The 24776-nt window shown below is 43.3% G+C and overlaps 1 protein-coding gene across 1 annotated transcript in view; it reads right to left on the bottom strand.

Annotated features, from left to right (window-relative positions):
- Window positions 1–404: 404 nt before the first annotated feature.
- Window positions 405–24776, bottom strand: part of setd3 (SET domain containing 3, actin histidine methyltransferase) — a 33558-nt gene continuing 9186 nt past the window's right edge. The window contains exons 3-13 of the mRNA XM_034134780.1: window positions 24470–24562; window positions 23817–23965; window positions 22183–22255; window positions 18751–19007; window positions 12041–12099; window positions 10295–10409; window positions 10108–10182; window positions 5660–5826; window positions 4111–4196; window positions 1795–1955; window positions 405–1456 (exon numbers count right to left, since the gene is read on the bottom strand). Of these exons, the coding sequence (XP_033990671.1) occupies window positions 1010–1456; window positions 1795–1955; window positions 4111–4196; window positions 5660–5826; window positions 10108–10182; window positions 10295–10409; window positions 12041–12099; window positions 18751–19007; window positions 22183–22255; window positions 23817–23965; window positions 24470–24562 (1682 nt within the window). The 3' untranslated portion in view covers window positions 405–1009. The remainder of the gene's footprint in view (window positions 1457–1794; window positions 1956–4110; window positions 4197–5659; window positions 5827–10107; window positions 10183–10294; window positions 10410–12040; window positions 12100–18750; window positions 19008–22182; window positions 22256–23816; window positions 23966–24469; window positions 24563–24776) is intronic.

Below are 24776 nucleotides of genomic sequence, written 5' to 3'. Positions count from 1 at the left end.
CCCTGCAGTGGAAATGCGCCATTAGTAAGTTATTGTCTTTGTTTCAGTGCACTGAGTTTTTAGAGCCATCCCAGCAGATAACACCAACTACAGACAGACAGAATCTACTGACGGAGTGCGTCCGTGTCTTTCATACAAAGTTTTTCATGTAGAAATTGCCTCATTTTATGGCAGTCAAACTCAAATCTTTCAACAGGAGACCTCTATAATCTGTCCTCTGCTGTCTCAGTGAGTCTCACCCATCAATCCCTTCTGGTGACATCAGCAGATCATCACTGCAACATACACCAAGTACACTCATAAAGAAACTTCTTAAAAACACACAATAAAACTAAATTCTTGAATACTGAAACTACATAATGACTGAAATTAACATTTTGATGGTAAAAAAAAAGAAGAAGAAATCAAGCAAAAACCATCTTCCATTTTGGCATATCATACCATAACAACTACCATCAATTCAAACAATTGTTCTCAGACGTATGCATGTATGTTTTGCTTGAAATGATTTGAAGCAGGACAAAAGGAGCAGAGGGCAGTGATGGTCTTAACTCAGTAGCACAACAAGCCCTGGAGAAAACGATTGTCAAATCAAAGCATACAGGACATTTATGGAGACAAACTGCAGTAATAAACCAACCAATTCAGAAGATTAGAGACATTTTGGCTTTGTGGAAATAACATTCACCTAACTCCTTTTATTATTTCCTCTCACCTAACAATGTGCTGGAACCAGTTTGTGGTGTCCATCCTTCACTTGCTTCATGTGTGCAGGTCTAACACTAGTCACAAGCTGTTCTGCACACAGGGACACACCGGCAGCATTTTAAAAAACAAAGAAAAGCCACGCTGGATGAACGTGCAATCTGAAAAGTTCTGCAGCTTTGCATTTTTTCAGCTTTAATATTTCAGAGTCATTTAAGAGACACAAAACAATTATAAATAGCATGGGCTGTGGCAGTAAGTGAAATACATTTATTCACAGTTGTTTTTTGGGACTATCATCAGTTCAACTGGCACTTAGGTTTGCTACCTCCTTTTGGCCCTTCTGGGTTGAACTTCCAATGGAGTCCAAAGCTGAATCAACATCTCCACTGATCCCCTCCAGTGTCAGCCCTCCATTAGCCTCTTGATCAAAACCAGCGGCAGCCTTGTCCCCGTTCAGGAAGTGACTGTGCTCCTCCACTTGGATCTCCTGGCCTTCTTCTACCTCCTCCAACTTGCGTAGAATGATCGGAAGCTTTGAATCTGCGTCAGAATTCTCCAGCAAAGCGATATCGCTTTCCTCATATCGAGGCAACGGAGCTCCCTCCTCTAGCTTCTTCTCAAAGTGCAAACGCTTGGCCCGTCCACTGGCCGAAGCCTTCTCCAGGATCTGCTTTTCAGCCAAGCTGAGCTGGACTGCCACGCGAGAATTGAGGGATAGATCTGCTTTCTCAAGCATGGAGCTGTCCTCCTAGAGGAGACACGACCAGGAGGTAATAAGGAAAAGGGGAAGAAAGAAGAATGTGAAGATGACAATACATCATAGGACGGTAAAAAAACAAATTTAACTTCAAATATTCACTTCCTAAGTGCTTGTCGGACCTTCGTAAAAGCTCCCGCCAAATCTTTATGACCTCAGGATGTGGGGGCAGAATCTTACAAGGAATTATCATTCTACCTAACGTGGCCATTCAGAGGTATGGCTCTGTTTTGAGCCCTCGGACAATCCATTTGGTTTGAACCATACTTGAACCCTTGACACCTCGTCTATGACAGCTTTCAACAAGACTTAGACACAAGTCCACTGACCTGTGAGGTGGTCTTGTAGGTCTTGAGCAGGAGAGCAGCCCTGGTCTCCAGGAAAGTCCACATCTTGATCTCGTTCTCCCAGCTGACGGGGAACTCGCTGTTGCCCAGGGTGAAGATCTTATTGACGGCACCGTCTCCGAGCAGGTAATCCTTTAGTTCCTCTGAAACCAGAGAGAATAAAAGTGTTCTGATCTCACCTACACATCTATAACGTTTTCTGAAGTAAATGCAGCCATGGGCATAAAATGAGGAGGTTGAGCAGGGGACAATATTCTTGTGGCCCCCCCGTGCTCGGACCATATCAAGTTTCAAACTCAGCCTAGATTTTATCTGAACGTTTTTGTGACTGCGTCTTGCACAGTGTTGCTATGATGGTAGCAATATTTGTCTTGAGGCTGACGGAGAGAAATATAAACAGCTGGCAGAGTTCTCTAAAGCTCCTCTGTGGTACACTTCTGTCTTCTTGATGATACACAGAATCACAAACTCAAAACTATAACAGTACTGCTGTCGAGGCTGGTGAAAGAAACCAAAGCAAAACCACTAGAGAAAAATAGTGAAGGCGATTCTCAGGCTATAAAAGCTAACTGGTGTGTAAGATGTGGAGAAGAACGCAGATAGTTGCTTCTTCCCATAAACAAATCAGTCAAACCATGTGTTAGTGGAAATGTGTGAGTAGTCAGAGTAGACGTCTTGCTGAGAGTTTTTTCGACATGATTCCAAACCAGACCAATGAAAACACAACCAAAACTAGCACGCAGATATTTACCTTCAAACTAATTAGACCTGATATGAAGCCAGATGTCAACCAAAACCGATTTAAAATAGTTTTAGAAAAAATGAAATAATAATACCAAAACGCAGTCAATAACAAAGATCCAGTTACTTTAGAGTCAACACTAAGACTGGCAGCAGCGTGATCTCTAGCGTCAACAAGAAGCCATAGGATGAAGATTCTAAATAGTTCTAAGAATCAATGCACCTCGTATTTCCTCTTAACATTTGTTTCAATTGCAACTTCTCTCTGTGATTATGGTGCACCAAGAAACAGTACACTTTCAAATGAATCCAAATGATTGTTTTATTAAATTGTATCACATTTCAAAAGGAGATACTGTAGCTGCTGGCTTCCCCTGCTTCTTGTATTTTTGTGAATAATTTGTGAAGTAATACCTCAAGGGCTGGGACAGATGGTTGGTTCCCTTTTGGATCTGATTCAAAGTAAAACATATAACCAAGAAATGCTTAACTCTTCTGCTAACTAATCTCTCATCCAACATCTCAAATGGCAACATGGAAAACATGCAGGTTGTAGGCTTTCACTTTGTAGTGGGTGGTGACTGTTTGCTCTGGTTCAAATATCAAACACATGGACCGGCTTACTATATAAGGGCTAACATTAAACATTTAGCTTTTTGCGTTAATATTCTCTCCATACCTGGACCTAACTGTCTTAGTTTTGGACACACGGAATGAAACATAGTAATCATGTCATCAGACACTGAAGATCATTAGAATGTGTCGAATATTTATAAAACTATGACTTCTTTTTGTGTCAAAAGGTTGCTAAGGCAGGAATTCCTGACCTTCTAGCAGAGTTGGTTTTATCCAGAGCAGAATGTTGGTGGAGATCAGCAGTTATGCGTGTCATCTAAAATCATTGAGCGTCTTCTCTGCTGCCTCTGATCTACACACTGAAACACAAGTGTTACATGGGGAAGGTGAAAGAGGCTGTTCTTCCCCGGCTGTATGTGCACACTATTCCATCATGTCACATCTGTTAGGACACACACAAGGCACTGGGGCCATTCAACAAATTAACATGCAGCTAAAGAGTGAATAATATATAAGCGTAATCCTGAAGATGTGTCCCGTGACAGAGCCCTGGTGTGGTCGGGGATTTATGACACCGGTGCCATTGTGCATACATGCTGATGAATACTGTAAATCCTGTGGTGGATTGCTCCCTTCACACATCTGGTGGCCTGCCTTGATCAATTAACCCACCGAGGAATGGACAGGCCTTGCTCTTCCCTTTTCCTCCACCCCCTCTCCGCCTCTTCCTCTCCACTGATGTACGGAGGAAGCAGTCACTTGACGACCGTCTCCGAGAAGCGGCAGAGACTTTGTGGCTTCCAGGTTCCACAGGGAATGTCCTGCTGGAGTGTGTGTGTGTGTGTGTGTGTGTGTGTGTGTGTGTGTGTGTGGTGTGTGTGTGTGTGTGTGTGTGTGTGTGTGTGTGTGTGTGTGTGTGTGTGTGTGTGTGTGTGTGTGTGTGTGTGTGTGTGTGTGTGTGTGTGTGTGTGTGTTTCTTACCCTCTGTCATGCAGAAGACTCTAAGGAAGGCAAGGAGCTGGGCTGATATCGGGGGTTCATTACAGTGCACTGCAAAGACACAAGATCTGTAAACAACAAACAAAACGAAATATTAATGATAGATCAATAAACGCATAGAATAAGAAATGGAGATGACTTACACATGGAACATGTCTGATTCTGTTATAATACTACTAAGACTACTTTTATCATATGTATACATGTCTCTGCTTCAGTAGTATACATCTATATTTCTGTTGATGCTGTTTTTTGGTTTATTATAGAACATTTTCCTTTATCAGGAATATTTGATATTGTGCATTACTTGTGATATATGCCTTTTCTACTGTAGATTTGTTTATATTTGCTGTTTATTTTCTATTTTATTATGTCTATACTTTAATCCACCTTTAAAATATTGTAATACCTGAACACACTACTGCAGCAACACAAGCATTTCCGAATTTGGGATCAATAAAAGTACCTATCTATCTATCTACTCACATATGTTAAAGAAACATTCGGGATGGCGTTCCATGCATGCACATTTCCAGAATTGGAGTCAGGACCTGACAGAATTACATTAAACTGCAGTCTTTCTTTTGTCTCTAAACATATATTAATGTTACTATGGAAGTATTCCTCAGGATTCTGAAAGTCAGCAGAGAGGTAGTGTATGATCTAGGACTCAGCTAAATCCATTCACCATCATAACATTACTGAGGTTATTTGGAAGGGGACAATATCTCCCCTTATTCCAGCAAAGTGATTGATGTGGTGATCGGTAGCACAGGGTTACATTATTATACTCACAAACACATTAGAGCTGCCTCCCCAACTTATTCAATTATTGCTCTGGCCACCGCTCCAGCAAACAGCACCAGCTCAGGGAAGACAACTCTTTGTAGGAAATGCTGTGGTCTATTATGCTGTGTTTTTGAAGACTTAGGAAAAAGGGCTTTTTACAAATTTGCTAATTTAAAGTAAATTGTACTCACTTATTTCCACTTATCAGGCAGGAATGAAGTAGAGCACAGCAGTGATTTCAGAGTGCGAGCAGTGTGCTGATAGCAGCCGCTCAGCATCTCTCAGGCCCAACACTCAATCTGCTGCTGCTTCCTTTGAAAATGATCTACGAGCATATCTGTCAGTTTAATGGAACGCCGTGGCAACAACAGGGATCGTTTCATTTAATTTTCACTGTTGAGATTTAGACTGTCATCAATAAGAGATTAAAAGGAGTCTGATTAAAAATGTCGGGCAGAGAATGTAGCATATTAAGGGGCTAATGATCAAATGATTAAGCTTCTTGGTGATGAAAGTGTTGGGGCGGATGGTAAATTGATACTTGGCTGGATGAGGGGGGGGGAGAATTCTCCTGCAACATTTATATAATGTGTTTCTGGATGAAAATATGTACAGTTGGAAGACAAAGAGCACCCAGCTGAGAGGTGCATGGAGTCTGACATGATCCTGAAGCTCTGCTGGAACCACATCGGGAGCTTCAGGAAGTACTCTGTGAAAGATAAGAAAGAAAAGAGGGACTTACGCAGGAATGCCGGCTCGGGCCAGCACCTCGGCCTTCATGGCGTACAGCCGCTCGCTCTTACTGACGCCCAGCTTGATCTTCACTCGGTCGTGGGCGTTGTCTTGAAAGAAGAAGCCATTGTGGATGACAAACTCGGCATTTGATCTCGTGCCATAGAAGATGTAGATCTATAGAAACAGTGAATCATAGGCATCAACACCTTCATCATCTTGTTCGGCAGTGGCTCAGTCAGTAGGGGCTTGGACTGCGAGCCGTAGGGTTGCCGGTTCAAGTCCCCGACCTGACCTAAATATGTGTATATGAGTGTGGACTGCTACTTGGAGAGGTCCCAGTTCACCTCCTGCACTGCTGTGGTGCCCTTGAGCAAGGCACCGGACAACCCCCCCACTCCCATGCTCCCCGGGCGCTGTACAATATCTGCCCGGCTCCTCGTACTAGGCTCCTGGTACTAAGATGGGTTAAATGCAGAGAACACATGTCACTGTGTGTGCTGTGGGCTCTGCATGTGTGACCATTACAGAGGGTTTCATCCCTCCCATTCTCTATCTGTTTAGATTTTTCTTAATGTATTTGGCTAATAAAAATGTCAGAAATGATCATGAAAGCACTGTAAGACATAACATGTTTAAGTTGTTATTGAATCATGTCTCTCCTACAACAATGTCTGACATTTGGTGGTCAGTTTAACCTCTAACCCAGGGCTGTCAAAACTACGGCCCGGGGCCAACTGCGGCCCGTGGTCCATTTTGTATTGGCCCGCAGCAAATGATAAAAGTATAATGGAAAATGGCCTGCAACACTCTTAGTAACATAATAATTAAACCCTATGGAGAGCTGTGATGTAGGCCGTTTTTTTTGTCTGAAATCATATTCAATTATCAACCAAAATGTACTTACATTAAATAGATTTTTCTAACTTATAACTTTATTATTGAACAACTACAGTGCTCTGGGTCAGTCCAAAATGTTTATAAACCTCAAACCTGAATATATAAGAAAGTAAAAGTGAGATTTTGGCTTTCTTAGGAGAATATCTATGTGTGCACAATTATTGGGCAACTATTAGTCTGCAGAATTATTATGCAACTAAAGGAACAACGAAAATGTTCCCATCTCACTGGTTTATTTTCCTCTGTGAAAGTGAGAATAATAAACATCTCAAAATGTACAAATAAACATGTATAACATAAAAAAAAGACAAGATACCAATATAGCCACCCTTCTCTTCAATAACAGTCACAAGCTTTCCATTGATGGAGTCTGTCAGTTTCCACCACAGCCTCCCAGACTCTGTTCAGAGAGGGGTACTGTCTTCCTTTGACGCTAATCTCCCGTTTAAGAAGGGCCCACAAGTTCTCTATAGGGTTTAGGTCAGGTGAGGAAGGGTTAAGGTCAGGTGAGGAAGGGTTAAGGTCAGGTGAGGAAGGGTTTAGGTCAGGTGAGGAAGGGTTAAGGTCAGGTGAGGAAGGGTTAAGGTCAGGTGAGGAAGGGTTTAGGTCAGGTGAGGAAGGGTTTAGGTCAGGTGAGGAAGGGTTAAGGTCAGGTGAGGAAGGGTTAAGGTCAGGTGAGGAAGGGTTTAGGTCAGGTGAGGAAGGGTTAAGGTCAGGTGAGGAAGGGTTTAAGGTCAGGTGAGGAAGGGTTTAGGTCAGGTGAGGAAGGGTTAAGGTCAGGTGAGGAAGGGTTTAGGTCAGGTGAGGAAGGGTTAGGTCAGGTGAGGAAGGGTTTAGGTCAGGTGAGGAAGGGTTTAGGTCAGGTGAGGAAGGGTTTAGGTCAGGTGAGGAAGGGTTTAGGTCAGGTGAGGAAGGGTTTAGGTCAGGTGAGGAAGGGTTTAGGTCAGGTGAGGAAGAGTTTAGGTCAGGTGAGGAAGGGTTAAGGTCAGGTGAGAAAGGGTTAAGGTCAGGTGAGGAAGGGTTAAGGTCAGGTGAGGAAGGGTTAAGGTCAGGTGAGGAAGGGTTAAGATCAGGTGAGGAAGGGTTAAGGTCAGGTGAGGTTTAGGTCAGGTGAGGAAGGGTTTAGGTCAGGTGAGGAAGGGTTTAGGTCAGGTGAGGAAGGGTTTAGGTCAGGTGAGGAAGGGTTTAGGTCAGGTGAGGAAGGGTTAAGGTCAGGTGAGGAAGGGTTAAGGTCAGGTGAGGAAGGGTTTAGGTCAGGTGAGGTTTAGGTCAGGTGAGGAAGGGTTTAGGTCAGGTGAGGAAGGGTTAAGGTCAGGTGAGGAAGGGTTAAGGTCAGGTGAGGAAGGGTTAAGGTCAGGTGAGGAAGGGTTAAGGTCAGGTGAGGTTTAGGTCAGGTGAGGAAGGGTTAAGGTCAGGTGAGGAAGGGTTAAGGTCAGGTGAGGAAGGGTTAAGGTCAGGTGAGGAAGGGTTAAGGTCAGGTGAGGAAGGGTTAAGGTCAGGTGAGGAAGGGTTTAGGTCAGGTGAGGAAGGGTTAAGGTCAGGTGAGGTTTAGGTCAGGTGAGGAAGGGTTAAGGTCAGGTGAGGAAGGGTTAAGGTCAGGTGAGGAAGGGTTAAGGTCAGGTGAGGTTTAGGTCAGGTGAGGAAGGGTTTAGGTCAGGTGAGGAAGGGTTAAGGTCAGGTGAGGAAGGGTTAAGGTCAGGTGAGGAAGGGTTTAGGTCAGGTGAGGAAGGGTTAAGGTCAGGTGAGGAAGGGTTTAGGTCAGGTGAGGAAGGGTTTAGGTCAGGTGAGGAAGGGTTTAGGTCAGGTGAGGAAGGGTTAAGGTCAGGTGAGGAAGGGTTTAGGTCAGGTGAGGAAGAGTTTAGGTCAGGTGAGGAAGGGTTTAGGTCAGGTGAGGAAGGGTTTAGGTCAGGTGAGGAAGGGTTTAGGTCAGGTGAGGAAGAGTTTAGGTCAGGTGAGGAAGGGTTTAGGTCAGGTGAGGAAGGGTTTAGGTCAGGTAAGGAAGGGTTAAGGTCAGGTGAGGAAGGGTTTAGGTCAGGTGAGGAAGAGTTAAGGTCAGGTGAGGAAGGGTTAAGGTCAGGTGAGGAAGGGTTTAGGTCAGGTGAGGAAGGGTTAAGGTCAGGTGAGGAAGGGTTAAGGTCAGGTGAGGAAGGGTTTAGGTCAGGTGAGGAAGGGTTAAGGTCAGGTGAGGAAGGGTTAAGGTCAGGTGAGGAAGGGTTTAGGTCAGGTGAGGAAGGGTTTAGGTCAGGTGAGGAAGGGTTAAGGTCAGGTGAGGAAGGGTTTTAGGTCAGGTGAGGAAGAGTTTAGGTCAGGTGAGGAAGGGTTTAGGTCAGGTGAGGAAGGGTTTAGGTCAGGTAAGGAAGGGTTAAGGTCAGGTGAGGAAGGGTTTAGGTCAGGTGAGGAAGAGTTAAGGTCAGGTGAGGAAGGGTTAAGGTCAGGTGAGGAAGGGTTTAGGTCAGGTGAGGAAGGGTTAAGGTCAGGTGAGGAAGGGTTAAGGTCAGGTGAGGAAGGGTTTAGGTCAGGTGAGGAAGGGTTTAGGTCAGGTGAGGAAGGGTTAAGGTCAGGTGAGGAAGGGTTTAGGTCAGGTGAGGAAGAGTTTAGGTCAGGTGAGGAAGGGTTTAGGTCAGGTGAGGAAGGGTTTAGGTCAGGTAAGGAAGGGTTAAGGTCAGGTGAGGAAGGGTTAAGGTCAGGTGAGGAAGGGTTTAGGTCAGGTGAGGAAGGGTTAAGGTCAGGTAAGGAAGGGTTAAGGTCAGGTGAGGAAGGGTTAAGGTCAGGTGAGGAAGGGTTAAGGTCAGGTGAGGTTAAGGTCAGGTGAGGAAGGGTTAAGATCAGGTGAGGAAGGGTTAAGGTCAGGTGAGGTTAAGGTCAGGTGAGGAAGGGTTAAGATCAGGTGAAGCGTTGTCCTGTATTAAAATCATGATCTTTTGAGTCCATCTTTAACCTGAAAAGGTCCAACTAGCTCCTCTTCAATAATACCAGCCCATACCAGAACCCCACCTCCACCTTGCTGTGGTCTGAGTCGAAGTGGAGCCCTGGGCCCAGTACTAAGCCACGGGCCCATCCATCTGGTCCGTCAAGAGTCACTCTCATCTCATCAGCCCATAAAACCTTTGGAAAATCTGTCTCCAGATGAACACCTGACTCTTCTGGGCCCTCCAGGTAGGTCACAGTTCTGGAATATGACTGCACTGGAGGATAATGGCTTCCTTGTGGCTTCACGTTTGATTCTTCTCAGATCTTTGGCAGTTATTTTGCGTTTCTTGCGACCCTGTTGACTATTTGCAACAAAACCTTTGACGGTTCTGTGATCACGCCTCAATATCTTAGTCATTTTAAGAGCTGCATCCCTCTGAAAGACTTTTCAAATATGCCACTTACAAGTGAAATACATCATCTGAAAGCTGGGAACCTGAAGATGAACTTGAAATGTAGCTCAGCACTGTGTGTTAACTTTTACAAACATCAACAAATACACAAGTGTATAAGGGATGAAACATCATGATTAAAGCTCATGATTCCATTCCCATGCTCAATCAGTCTCATATGTTGCAGTGTGTTCACCTGTTCGTTCTCTTTGTAGTCCTGTAGGGCCACACATTCACAGCGGTCATCCTCAAGGTTGTATCCGGTGGTGATCTGAAGATCAACATCAACTTTTACTCATTCAACCTTTACCAGCGCTCAGTAAAACATGTTGCTGTTATTTAAAACAACACTGATGTGTGGAAGTGTGAGATGAAGACGTTACCAGTCCATTGGTGTGGTTACACATGTCCCACAGGGGGATGAGGGCCAGAGTGATGCGGCCCCCGTCCTCAGTGGGGATCTGGTTCTGCCGTGTCATCACTGAAGACACCGCCCACCTGCACACACATCAACAGTCATTGTTAAAGGTCAACATTGGTATTGCCAAACAGAGAAGCCTTGCATCAGATGAAGATGGAGAGAGAAGGAGGGAGGATGGAAGGAGAGTGGAGAGTGAACACAATGGAGAAGCTGCAAAACAAGTGGAAGAGAAAAGCAGGAAGGAGGAGAGACTGTGGAAATCTGAGTCAAGCTTACAGTGGAGGCAGTTTATATAAACATGGGGCGGGGGGGGGAAATCATTCAATTAAGAATCAACATTTTAAATGATCTGCACTACGTTGATGGAACACTAAAGGACATCGTACCGCAGGAATTTGAATCTGTTAGTTGTAAACTGTTACACTTCCAAAGACGTCCACAAGTACAATTTAAAGTATCCTTTTATTTCATTAATCTTTGACAGTAATGGCGCATTTCCACTACACGGCCTCGCTCGGCCTCGCTCGGTATGGCTAGGCCTCGTTATGCCTCGTTAGGACTGGCTCACTTTATGCTGCGCTTCCATTACAGTTTAGGAACTGGGGTAGTAACTATAGTAACGCAGTGTAGGCGGAGCCGTGACGTCATCTTCAATGAGCACCCCAGAAAACCAACATCAGCCGTTAGCTGTTAGCACTCAGAGCTCACAGCTCCTCATATCTGTTCAGAAACTAGACAAAAGTTAAACTAGTACAAACCACAGACTGCCTGTGTCATGGTGAATACAGTCGCTGCTTTATTTATGTCTGTATAGGCCGTTGTGAGTGTGGACGGTCGGAGCATATACAACGTTAGCTTAGCCGATCTCCATTCAGAAAACACGCATTTTAAAAGGCTTTTCGCCTGCCGTCTGTCTGCAGACTTGTCAAAGCATTAATTCATGGTTTTTACTAACCGGTATCAGTATGTTGTTACTTCGGCATCATTTTGAAACGTGTATTACAATTAAATCACGGTCAAATATGTCCATCTTGTTGTAGTTGTAGCCCCCTTGCCAGCGATGCTCTCTCTAGTTTAGCATACTCAGCCCGACTCAGCCCTGTTTGTTGGCCCCGATAGAACCACGATTTTGTCGAGCCAGAAAAAAGGTGAAAAAGTAGCCCCGGGCCGGAACTAGGCCTAGTGGAAACGCAACCAAAAACGGGCCCGGCACGACCCGGCACGCTTAAACCGCGCTCCGCGCCATGGTGGAAATGCGCCATAAGAAGACTAACATGTTTCCAAATGATTGCGGTTGTGTTATCAGTTGTGTTTACTGCCTGAAGATTGTAGGTCCTTTTCTGAAATGAATTATACCATGAGCAATCAAAATCAAAATCTGTCACTAAAATCATCATCCTAAACTTAATCCTGATTTTGGAGTAAGACTTCATATGGGACATGTCAGTAGTGATCCCTCTGAGTGTACACAAATACAGAGAATAATATGACGTTTATATTTTACTGTTTGGAGTCAGTTTCTCTTCGAAAAAAGTTTGACTTCTTTTTTGTTATGACCAATAGGAATGATGGCCAAACCTATGAATAAAATACCTATGTTATATTCTTCACAGGGACAGATTTGTAGAAACACATGAAGATGTAGTAAATGATAAGACCATGTAGAAACAGACTCATTCTGCACACACACACTTCTACACACACTGACCTGTAGTCATCAAACGTGAAGCTGTCCTTCAGGGGCAGCTTGCTGGCAGCGGGGTGAGTCTGGGGAGGGAGGAGAGGGAAAAGGGGGAGAAAGGGAAAAACACAAATCAGAATGAGGAATATTATTAAACAGGTATGATGGGGGGGGGGGGTGGCTGCCTGACACGCCTAACAAGGAGGACTGAGAGTAAGTAGTGTGACACTGGCCCCCTCACATAAATCAGTCAACTTAATCTGTTGTGGCCAGCAGCCGTCATAAATCTGCCTCATCAATTTAGCCTGACACAGGTGTGTGTGAGTGTGTGAGTTGGAGTGTGTTTTTGTCAATGCCACCAGTTTCTCCATTTAAAGCCACAGCCAACACCTACATAATACAATGATACATAATGAAGAAAAGGCGGAGAAGGAGGGAAATGAAATGGAAGGAAGGAAAAAGAGTTCTAAGAGAGAAAAGCAGAGAAATGACAGAGTAGAAGAGAGTGTGAGAGGAAGAGCACAAGCTGTTATTCAGTGTTAGTCAATCAAAGGAAGTGATATTGTGATGTTGATATTGTAATTATATTCCTCAAATGTCAATACATCTGAAAGGGGCTTGTGTTAAGCCCTTCATATACACATTGTGTTAGCTTTACAATGCTGCCGAGCACCTCTTACCTGAACAATATGTTTTAGAATAAAGGAATCACTTTTGGAGAGATGCTTATTTGTTTTCTTGCCGAGAGTCAGAGTTTTGCAATTTATCAGAATAGTTTAAATAGTCTTGTGATTTTGCAAACATGTGAAATTGTGAACATTTTGAAAATCAATTCATAACAATGCACCAATACATTTATTTTAAGTCTAACTTGAACATAAATCATATGTGGCTCTGATGGTAATCCTGACTCCCCCAGGTTAGAGCTGACACAGATCTCTGTCCCCCTGAGGGTCAGGGACAGTTCGTGAGGACATGGATAGACTAGTCCACACTTCAAAAGCTCACCCATTAACACACTATATCTTGTCTGTTTGATCTGTGCATAAATACAAACATTTATTTTAGTCTAGGGGGAATTACATTAATACACCCTCCCAGCAATTATGTGCTTACCACAATAATGTGAACAAGTGAGCTTCTTAAAAGATTATATTAAAAAAAAGGTCCCCTCTATAAGTGCATATATATATATATATATATATATATATATATATATATATATAGATATAGAGATATATATAGATATAGATCTAGATCTAGATATAGATACAGATATATATATATATAGATATATATATATATATATCTATATATAGATATATAGATATATATATCTATATATAGATATCAGGGTTTCCCACACATAGACTATACTTGGGCAACTTCTGTCATACAGATCATAAATCAAAGCCGTTGATTGGTCTCTGTGTGTCATTCAAGCTCGGGATAACCTCAGCTCAGGTGAGGTAAAGGACTCTCTGAGTGTTTAGATAGTTAACTTAGTCTAAGTTCTCAGTGGGTCTCAAACGGTTTGGTCACCATTTATGTAAACACATATTTCCATTTGAGGGTGTCAGTGTTTTTTCATATTGGAAATGGTATGTTATTGGTTATGGCCATGATTTTATGATTACTGAAATGTATACAGTTCTGTTTCATAGGTGTTCCCATAGATCTAGTCTCTTTATTTTCCCCTCAAAATGCACCAGATTGATGCATTTAACTCCAAAACATTTAAAAAAATCTTACCGGGGGAGCATACCCCCGTACCCCCCTAGAGGATCTGAGGTCCACCCCCCACTTAAAATCACATGGACAGGTTCCTAAATACATTTACATTTTTTTTAAATAGTAACCCATATCCATATGTTTATTTGTGGGTAGTAGATTTAAACTATAGGGCTATCACTTTGGGCCCTGCCTGTACCTGTTCGCTCTGCCATGGCGTGAAGGGTCTGCTAACAAGCGCCCAACAGAAAGGTTAATGTTTATGTTGTTGCACGTCACAAAGGCACGTCACCTCAACCCCCACCCCCGCTACCACCACCCCCCAAGTATATTTCAGATCTGTGGGAAACACTATATATATATGTGTATGTGTATGTGTATGTGTATATGTGTGTGTGTGTGTGTGTGTGTGTGTATATATATATTATACACAGGGCATCCAGCAGTGACACTGATAGGAGCCTACAGGTGAGTGTGGAGGATCATGCTTGTCAGGTTAAACAAAGTGACCAGTGATGGTGAATGTGAAGAGAGGTGAGGCGATCTGCCTCAAAGACGCTGTGATGCTGTTCATTGGTTTGTTTGTCAGTCTGTCTGCTCAACAAAACATTAACAACTATTGGCCAAACTCACATTGAGTAATGTGTCCCAGAGAATGATTTCTAGATGTAGAGTTCCGAAAAGGGAGGAGAGGTTTGTTTTTAACACTCTTATTTCCATTTCAGTCATCTTTTTGATATTTTATATGTTATTCAACCGTGGAAGATTCCTGGATAATCTAACAATACCATTAGTTGGAGTCAAGTATTTCTTATCTGTTAGTAAAGACGGTTGGCTCTAAGGGTGATATCAGAATCTGGGTCATTGCAACATTGTTTTGCTCTGATATATTTGGAATTATTTAGACATACAGAATGAATATTGATTTTGAAAATGAAGAGATACATGTTATGTAACTGCAAATATTTAATGTAATAAAATCATTATATTTCAGCAGGAATGTGAAATAATATATATTAAAAGGGATGTGCAAATGTTCAAAGTTAGGAAGGGCCGCAAAGTACAGACTTTGAAAACTCAAACAATGTATGTATTTAGTTTCCAATTTCGGAATGAATTAGATTCCTCAGAATCCTGGTTATAGGAACACAAGTCTCAGACTCAGAAACTTTTATCCAGAACCCAGCTAAAGCAACTTGTTCTACCCTGAGTGGTCACAAACACCACCCCCCCCCCCACCCCAGCACGACCCGTGCTGCAGGTTGGGAAGATTTTCCATGCAAGAGGCACATCTCTGTGTTGGGGGGAATGCAGGAAGTGGCTGTAGCTGTCTGTGTTCATCAGCATATACCAGTCTGTGCGGCTGATCATACATTCCACACACCGGACCGACAGGACAGAGGACAGGGAGGCGGGGGGGGGGGCTAGAGGAAGGTACATTCAGGTCAATTCAATTCAAAGCCAATGTGACAAGCTAATTTTCCAGCCCGGTCATCTGGAGCGAGGGGCTACACCAGGAGGGAAGAGAAAGTGTGTGTGTGCGTGGGTTAAGAAAGGAGATGTATCAGAGATGAGGGGACAGGACACACACACACACCTCCATGAGCCCTTCTTGCTCAGTCTCCATCTCAAGCAAAGTGCAACATAAAGCTGTGCGTGCATGCGTCCACACTGTTAGTGTGATTACTACGATTCCAGGTTTTACACCAATGATTTCCATACATTAATGTATTTGTGCCAGGCTGCCTCAATACCAACATTAGGCACCACATATTGATCTTCTATAGTGGATATACTAATTCTAATAATTAAAATCCTATTTCAATGTAGAGATGCTCGGTGCAATTTATTTGCTTTGCCCCTCCTTGCCCCGCTCTACAGACCTGCCTGTGAACAACACCCACTCTCCTTCCACACATTAAGTTACCATTAGTATTCAGCTCCAAAAGTCAAACCATCTATATTTATCGATAATGGCACACACAAGATCTGAGAACATGTTAGAAAAACCTCTTGATAAAATCTGTATCCATCAATATGCCTATTCATTAGGGGTGTAGAGGTATCCGTATTCGTCCTGAACCGTGTCACGGCTCGGTTCATGCAGTCACACAACGAATACGCCTTTTTGTGGGAAAAAGCTCTGTCACTTAGGGCAGTATCCACTACACTATATAATCCAGGGGGCGGTATTGCGCCTAAAAGCTGTTTGCCAGCCGCCCTTAAACAACAAACGAAGAACACGAAGAAAACACAACAAAACGAACAAAATACAAGAAGAAAAAAAGTTAGTATGGCGATTTCAGATAACACACAGGAGCTAGAAGAACCACCTGCTTCTTTTAAATCAGCTGTGTAGAGAGGCGAAGTCCCGCCCTTCTACTTCCGCCCCATGGGACCTTATTTCGAAAAAATGATGCATTGAAGTCAATGGAGAGAGAAAGATTATCTTTCGATCCCGTTTGAATTGTGCCACGAATTACACATATGATGTTTGTCAATCTTAAATAATAATTTCCATGTCAAAAAAGTCACAGTTTGTCGTAAAACTGTTGAAATATAAGACTATGAAAAATACGCAACTAGAAAGACTACAAATCCCAGAATCCCGGTCCCGCATGCTGGCTCTTACGGACCGACTAACTCCCCTTGTGTGTATGTACAGCTCTCAACATGCCCAGACTTGGAGTGATTTTCACCTCTTTTAATACTTTCCGCCTCATTCTGAAAGAAAGAGGTGAAATGTGCCAACGTGACGGCCGTCTTGGTGTGTGGTGCGAGATGGGAGATGTAGTTCATTGAGCGGTTTCACACAAAGAAAGTGTTACTTCACAGTTTTACGACACATTTTTATTTTTTTGACTTGTAAAATTATCTTTTAAATTGACAAACATCATATGTGTAATTCGTGGCACAATTCAAACGGGATCGAAAGATAATCTTTCTCTCCCCATTGACTTCAATACATATTTTTTCCGAAATAAGGTCCCATGGAGCTCCCCCGGAAAGGGAGGGACTTCGCCTCTCTATAGACATGAAAGCCGAGAGACCAAAATAAATAACGGAAGCTTTTGGCATATATATTTCAACGGCTATGCGCCCTTGAAACACTTTCTTATTATTTATTTTGTAATATTTTCAAGACATTCTTTTTAGTTTTACAGCTTGAGGAAACTTTTTGTTTGACATCAGCCATTAAGCTATAGATAATATGGCCATCTGAGTGTGTGTGGTACTGTTTGTGGTTTGTTTTTAACTGTGTAATAAAGTTAATTATTCAAAATGTTTAAATTCCTTATTTTTAAACTAAAACTTGCACTACTGTTCAAAAATAAATAACAACAAACCTGGAATTATACATTTGGGACTTTTTTTTGCTTTTTCTTGTTGTACCGAACCCGTACCGAACCGTGATCCCCAAACCGAGGTACGTACCGAACCGTGAATTCTGTGAACCGTTACACCCCTACTATTCATTAGCATCATTAATGGTTGCTGCAGGATGTCCGCTGTGTATGATATGATGTCACAGCTGTGGGTCACTGAGGTCAGCTCCTATAGGTCATTCACATGAGACACCAAGAAAATCCTACATTTGTGTAATGGGACAGTATGTGACACCCTTCAGGACCATAACACAACATTCAGACCATGCCACAGTGTGTGTGTGTGTGTGTGTGTGTGTGTGTGTGTGTGTGTGTGTGTGTGTGTGTGTGTGTGTGTGTGTGTGTGTGTGTGTGTGTGTGTGTGTGTGTCACTGCAATCAACATCAATTCGATGGACAGCAGTAGAGCATTTGAACCTGGAGCAGCACTCTTCCTCAGATCTCAGTGAGAGCAAGTCATTGGGAACACAACATTGCCACCTAGTGAAGTCCACTCACATCGCATGGTAAAGTCATCTTCAAATCAAATTAGTCTCTAAAAAGCCTAATACGAAATCTGCCCTGATATCTTGTCAGGCAACACATACATTCCCCTGCCAGTTCATCATCAAATTAAAACAAAACACCTTGCAAATAAAAAGCATTGTTATATTAATTTCAGTGCTTTTTGATAACAGGGCGTCAGAAAATGGAGTTCTGATCAAAGCGGAGCTGTCATTTCACCATGCTGCAGCTTAATAATTGGGACATTAGCATATTTTGAGATTATTATCCCACTATCTGTTGTCTGGTCCTGGTAACCAGTATTTCATCACATACCATAATCACTGTCTTCAGATCTCCATTGGTAGGCACATTACACTGGACAAAAAAAGTATTTGTTTGATCATGTGAGAAGTTCACAAACTAAATCAAACTGCTGATCTTGATTATGTAAATTACTTTCTCATACATTAAATTAAAATGTTCATATGCCGGGCAAAATCTAAGCAGAGGAAAGATACTGTATCAGTGACCACCATCCTCAGTTTAACAATAACAATATATCAGAGCATCTGTTCAGCTGTGCTCTGCCTCTTCTCCCTTTCTACAACTGAACCGTGCTTTTTTTCACATGTATTATTCTTGTTCCAATGCCCCCCCCCCCCCCCTGGACATGATGGAGAATTTAAGGCACGAGACAGTACTATTCTCCATCTGTGCTGCTACATAAATGTGGGAGATTAAAGTCCAGGAGATCGCCCTCTACACTGAGTCGGTACAATCCGCAACGGCAACCCAATTCAGTGAGGAGAGTGTAGGCCAGCGGAGTACCCTGCGGGGTGGATGTGGCTCACACACCCTTTTGTTGTAGTTAGAGATCTAGAGCAACGTAGAGTAGTTCTGGATGTTGATAATAAAACCCAAATATTAGTGCCAGTAACACCCGTGCCAGGGAAAATTGTACTTAGATAGTAGCTGGGGTAACAGGACGGCGTATGAACTGCTTATTGTCTTCTTTTGAATTTCTCTTTCTGTCAACTTATTTTCTGGGCTTCCATATGAATGCTCACCCAATAATTGGCTTATATTTCTATTTGATATCATCAAATGACTGAATTTACAGTATGCATGTGCCCACCTGTACCAATTTGTAGAAGTAGGCGTATTGGCGCGCAGTGTTTTTATACTGGCTCAGGACGTCCTGCACCGCCTGTGTGCCCAGCAGCAGCTGCACCTCGTCCTGCTGGTAGAACAACGGGGTGTCGTACTCCTGAGGAAGACTCCGGATGTACGGCAGCCAGAATGAGTCCGGGTTGGCCCGCTCACAAAGCAGGTGGAAGGCCAGTGTCACGTTGCCCATGGCCTGCAGGATCCGGTCCTGGCTGTAGAGAGGACCTGAGGCAGAGAGATACAAATCAGTTCCGTGGTTCATTGTTTATTAATGTGGTTCAGCGGCATTTACCGACCGCTGCAGTGCTGCTTGTCCACCGGAGTTTAGTCTACCGTTAGCTCACGTCAGAGTTTAGTCTCCCGTTAACTCACGGCATAGTTTAGTCTACCGTTCACTCACGGCAGAGTTTAGTCTACCGTTAACTCACGTCAGAGTTTAGTCTCCCGTTAACTCACAACAGAGTTTAGTCTCCCGTTAACTCACGTCAGAGTTTAGTCTCCCGTTAACTCACGTCAGAGTTTAGTCTCCCGTTAACTCACGTCAGAGTTTAGTCTCCCGTTAACTCACGTCAGAGTTTAGTCTCCCGTTAACTCACAACAGAGTTTAGTCTACCGTTAACTCACGTCAGAGTTTAGTCTCCCGTTAACTCACGTCAGAGTTTAGTCTCCCGTTAACTCACAACAGAGTTTAGTCTACCGTTAACTCACGTCAGAGTTTAGTCTCCCGTTAACTCACGTCAGAGTTTAGTCTCCCGTTAACTCACGTCAGAGTTTAGTCTCCCGTTAACTCACGTCAGAGTTTAGTCTCCCGTTAACTCACGTCAGAGTTTAGTCTCCCGTTAACTCACGTCAGAGTTTAGTCTCCCGTTAACTCACGTCAGAGTTTAGTCTACCGTTAACTCACGTCAGAGTTTAGTCTACCGTTAACTCACGTCAGAGTTTAGTCTACCGTTAACTCACGTCAGAGTTTAGTCTCCCGTTAACTCACAATAGAGTTTAGTCTACCGTTCACTCACGGCAGAGTTTAGTCTACCGTTAACTCACAACAGAGTTTAGTCTACCGTTCACTCACGTCAGAGTTTAGTCTACCGTTAACTCACAACAGAGTTTAGTCTACCGTTCACTCACGTCAGAGTTTAGTCTCCCGTTAACTCACAACAGAGTTTAGTCTACCGTTAACTCACAACAGAGTTTAGTCTCCCGTTAACTCACAACAGAGTTTAGTCTACCGTTAACTCACAACAGAGTTTAGTCTACCGTTAACTCACGGCAGAGTTTAGTCTACTGTTAACTCACAACAGAGTTTAGTCTCCCGTTAACTCATGGCAGAGTTTAGTCTACTGTTAACTCACAACAGAGTTTAGTCTCCCGTTAACTCACAACAGAGTTTAGTCTACCGTTAACTCACAACAGAGTTTAGTCTACCGTTAACTCACGGCAGAGTTTAGTCTACTGTTAACTCACAACAGAGTTTAGTCTCCCGTTAACTCATGGCAGAGTTTAGTCTACTGTTAACTCACAACAGAGTTTAGTCTACCGTTAACTCACAACAGAGTTTAGTCTCCCGTTAACTCACAACAGAGTTTAGTCTACCGTTAACTCACAACAGAGTTTAGTCTACCGTTAACTCACGGCAGAGTTTAGTCTACTGTTAACTCACAACAGAGTTTAGTCTCCCGTTAACTCATGGCAGAGTTTAGTCTACTGTTAACTCACAACAGAGTTTAGTCTCCCGTTAACTCACAACAGAGTTTAGTCTACCGTTAACTCACAACAGAGTTTAGTCTACCGTTAACTCACGGCAGAGTTTAGTCTACTGTTAACTCACAACAGAGTTTAGTCTCCCGTTAACTCATGGCAGAGTTTAGTCTACTGTTAACTCACAACAGAGTTTAGTCTCCCGTTAACTCACGGCAGCGGCCGCTGTAAAGTATTCACTGTCTGACTGTCACACAAGCAGCTGATAAATATCCCCCATCCCCATAAGTGAATTTGTTTCAGTCTGAATTTACGGTGTTTGGCATCACAACGCTGTTATGAAAGTTTCTCTGGTATGAGATGGGTGATGTTAGCATAGCAACCGAAGCTAATCTGACTATCTTGACTACTTGTTGCTATCCTATTGTGGCATAAGCCGTTTTCTACAGGGACATTTTACCGGCGTATTTTTCATTATGATTCTACTTGTGATAGTCGGACATGACAACCTGTGCAGCCCATGTATTGATTGATGGCGTAAACGGTGATGTCATGACGCAGCACCAGTCAGGCTCTGGGCGGTTGAAACACAACTTGGGCTAAAAAGAAGAACCGGTTCGGAACCAGAAGAGCACGGAGCTAGAACTGGAACTGGTTTGGAAAAGGGGCACGAGTGGGGCCAGCTAAGAACCGGTTTACGGTGCTTAGAGCCAGCTCCACTGCGGTGGAAAAGGGGCCGGTTCCGGGCTAGAGCCTGATTAAGCTCTGGTTCTTCCTGTTTCCATCGCAGCGGAGCCGGGAGGCTGTGGCTCAGTGAGTAGTGCACTGAACTTGGAATCAGGGGGTAGCAAGTTCGAGTCCCACTGCAGTCAGCATGTCGTTGTGTCCCTGGGCAAGACACTTCACCCCAAATTGCTCCTGTGGGGATCGCCCACAGTACTGAATGTACAGTATGTCGCTTTGGATAAAAGCGTCTAACAAGTGAAATGTAATGTACCACTGAAAACCGGTTCTTAGCTGGCCCCACTCGGCTGCCCGGCAAGAACCAATAACCAATACGTCACGCTTACGTCGGAGGGGGCGAGATTAACCTGAGCAATAAAAGTTCATTGCGAGTACGGCAAATAAAAGTTGTAACAAGCAGTAGCGCTGAGCAAAGTGACTAGAACGTGACCACACACTTATAAAAAACACACACTTATAAAGTCAGGCAACACTAACCAGGCTTCGTGTGATTCTGTTTATCTTTACCTTACTTTAATGACCATCCGTTCGCTGTTATTGATCATTGTGAAGAGCAGCACACTGCCTCATACGTTTTCCTGTTGTTTTGTATTATATTTTAGTGTGTACAGAAGGACATCTGCACACACTAAAACAACTTTCTCCCTATCTCACAAAACAGCTGTACAAGTCATTAGAGCCTCCTACTGGCTGCTGTTGTCAAGATGTGCTACAGTAAAATTCCCTGTGTGGTTAGGAGAGTCTTACATTTGAAATATTTACTCAAATGTAGTTATATAAAATGTACCCGTCTAAGACAGTATGTTACAATCATCACAAGATACATCCTTTCATGAAATGTAATCATCATTTTCTTTTAGAGAAGCTATTTTCCCTGTTTTTTCGCTCTGCTTTAAATGGTTTATTTATGGGAGCCAAAATGTTTAGGTTTTCTAATTGAATCATCTCACGCCCTTACCCATCACAGAGTTCTGGGCTGACTCCACAGTCATCAGCATCTTCCTGGGAATCCAAAGGAATAGTTCCTCTGCCTGCAACAAACACACGCAAACACACACTCTTTAGAGCAGGGGTAGCCAACACGGTGCCCGCGGGCACTTGGTCGCCCGCAGGGGCAACGTGAGTCGCCCGCAGGGGCAACGTGAGTCGCCCGCGGGGCATGTTCTAAAAATAGCTCGCCAAGCAAATCCAAAATGTATAAAATACACAAAACAAAAAAGGAAATGTAATTAAAAGAATCTACCCTATGCATAAACGAAACCTAAATCATAGCGAACTCTATCTACTTACTACAACTCTATATCTATCTAACACCCCTCCTCCCCCCACCCCCACAATGAATATCGACCAATCACGTTCTTGCTTGATTTGCGGGACCAGCGTTGCAGTCGGGAAGAAAAGCAATGTGGCACCTCCCCGCTGATTTCCCTTCTGGCAGAATCTACACAACACATCAGCCCCATTGAACAGCCTATCATGCCAGCCTATACAGCACATGAGGGGCAGAGTTTTACTGTGTGTGTGTTGCAACTTGCATATATATTTATTGCACTTGACGCACACACACGCATGGCGTAATTTCCACCTGGGACAGGGGGGAAATGTCCCCCGCTTTTTTCGAAATCCCGTTTGTGCCCCCCCACTTTACAAATATGTTTATTATTATTTTTTAACGCAAGCCATCATCGCCAAGGAGGGGGAACACAGCCTCTGTGAGCGAGCGAGACAGAGGGAGAGAGAGAGAGCTAGGGAGGGAGGGAGAGAGGGAGAGAGAGAGAGGGGGGGGGGGGGAGAGAGAGAGCGAGCGAGAGAGCATACCCTTATCTATTTAAAATAGATAAAGTAAGAAATCATTCCAATGTGTACTATAGGACAGTAACAAAAACAAAAAAACAGTTTGAAAGGGGAGTGATTAGTAAAATAAGCATAAATAAAAAGAAAGAAGCTAACATAAGATAAGAATAAACCAGTTTAAATGATTTGTTATTGGTTGTGATCATATTCTAAAGATGTTTAGATTATTGAAAAGTATACAGCTCCCTTTCATCTGAGTGTTGAGAGCTGTATCCATCAATTCATGTTGTGCTCAAAGTGCACAAGATTGATGCATTTCACTTCAACATTTAAAAACAATCTTCCCGGGGGTGCATGCCCCCGGACCCCCCTAGAGGAGGTGAGGACCCCCCTAGAGGAGGTGAGTTCCCCCCTAGAGGAGGTGAGGACCCCCCTAGAGGAGGTGAGGACCCCCCTAGAGGAGGTGAGGCCCGTCCACCCCCAAATAAAGCAGGTTAAAATAATTAAATTGCATACATGTTCTTTTAGTAAACACTGCAAACGGGTCCCACAGACCCAAACAGCACACAAAGGTTAAAGGTCAGCATATAATAATGTTAAAATGTGCTAAATATATACACTGCAAAAAACAAAAAAAAGAGGAGTAAAAGTAGCCCCCGACTTGTTTTATTTTTTGAAAGTAGCCCTCACCCTAAAAAAGGTTGGTGACCCCTGCTTTAGAGTAATGAACTGGTATTTGATGAAGTGTTTGGAGTGCTGGAGAATCTTGAAAAGGTAACCCCACTGAGTGGAGCTCACCTTGATGTCTCTGGTGGCCCGCAGGCCGTAGCCTTCTGTTCCAAAGTTGGCCACTGTGAAACCGTCACAGGACGCCCCGCTCTCCTGAGCCCAGGACATCAAGTCTGGGAAGTAGTCATCTCTGCTGCCGTCAAAGAGTATAGACATACCTGAACACAAACACACAGCAAGGGACAAATTATCTCTTTTTCATTTTCATCACCTCACTGATACATTACTTCAAATTAGGGCTGCCCTCGAATAAAGGTTTTTCTAGTCAACCAATAGTCGTAAATTCAGGCGATTAGTCGACTAATCGTCGCGCGTTTATGATATATTATGATCTCAAAATGGTTTCAGTTTAATTGGCTAAGAAAGAAATTTTTGTTAACATCATGGTACGTTGTGCTTGAAATCAAATCAAACTGTAATAATGAACCTTTGAAATATCATCCTTTACACACTGAGAAAGATCCCTTCTGAGGAAAAATTTGTCAAGTAGGTTTTTCAGCCGACTAACGTTTAGTCGACTATTTGGGGGCAGCCCTACTTTAAATGACTTGAAATATAATATTGCTGATTACTTAATATTGATAAAATCCTGTGGAATAAGGTTTTTAAAACATTCATTTGAAATAAATAGTTTGTGCACAGCTGCATGCACATGTTCTCACCCTTCTGTTTCTTGCGGATCTTCTCCACCAGGCCTCTGATCTGGGTGTACTCCTCCCACTCTTTACCAGCAGAGGGGGCTGCACTGCTGCATTCTGGGGAATTAACAAAAGAACTGCATGTTTAAATTAACCATACAGCCAACACACATCTTAACAAGGACATGTAAACATGAAAATACCGTACATAATGTATCCAAACCATGACAACGTTAGGAGCAAATCAATACTAAATCATACACTGTACAGATTTACACTGGCTCTGGTTTGTATGGGCCTCTGGTGAAAGTCGTCTCACTGTGATGAAACC

This window comes from Trematomus bernacchii, unplaced genomic scaffold (assembly GCF_902827165.1).
Source record: "Trematomus bernacchii unplaced genomic scaffold, fTreBer1.1, whole genome shotgun sequence".
In the NCBI taxonomy this organism is placed as follows: Eukaryota; Metazoa; Chordata; class Actinopteri; order Perciformes; family Nototheniidae; genus Trematomus; species Trematomus bernacchii.
This window is presented reverse-complemented; position numbering and strand designations above follow the sequence as displayed.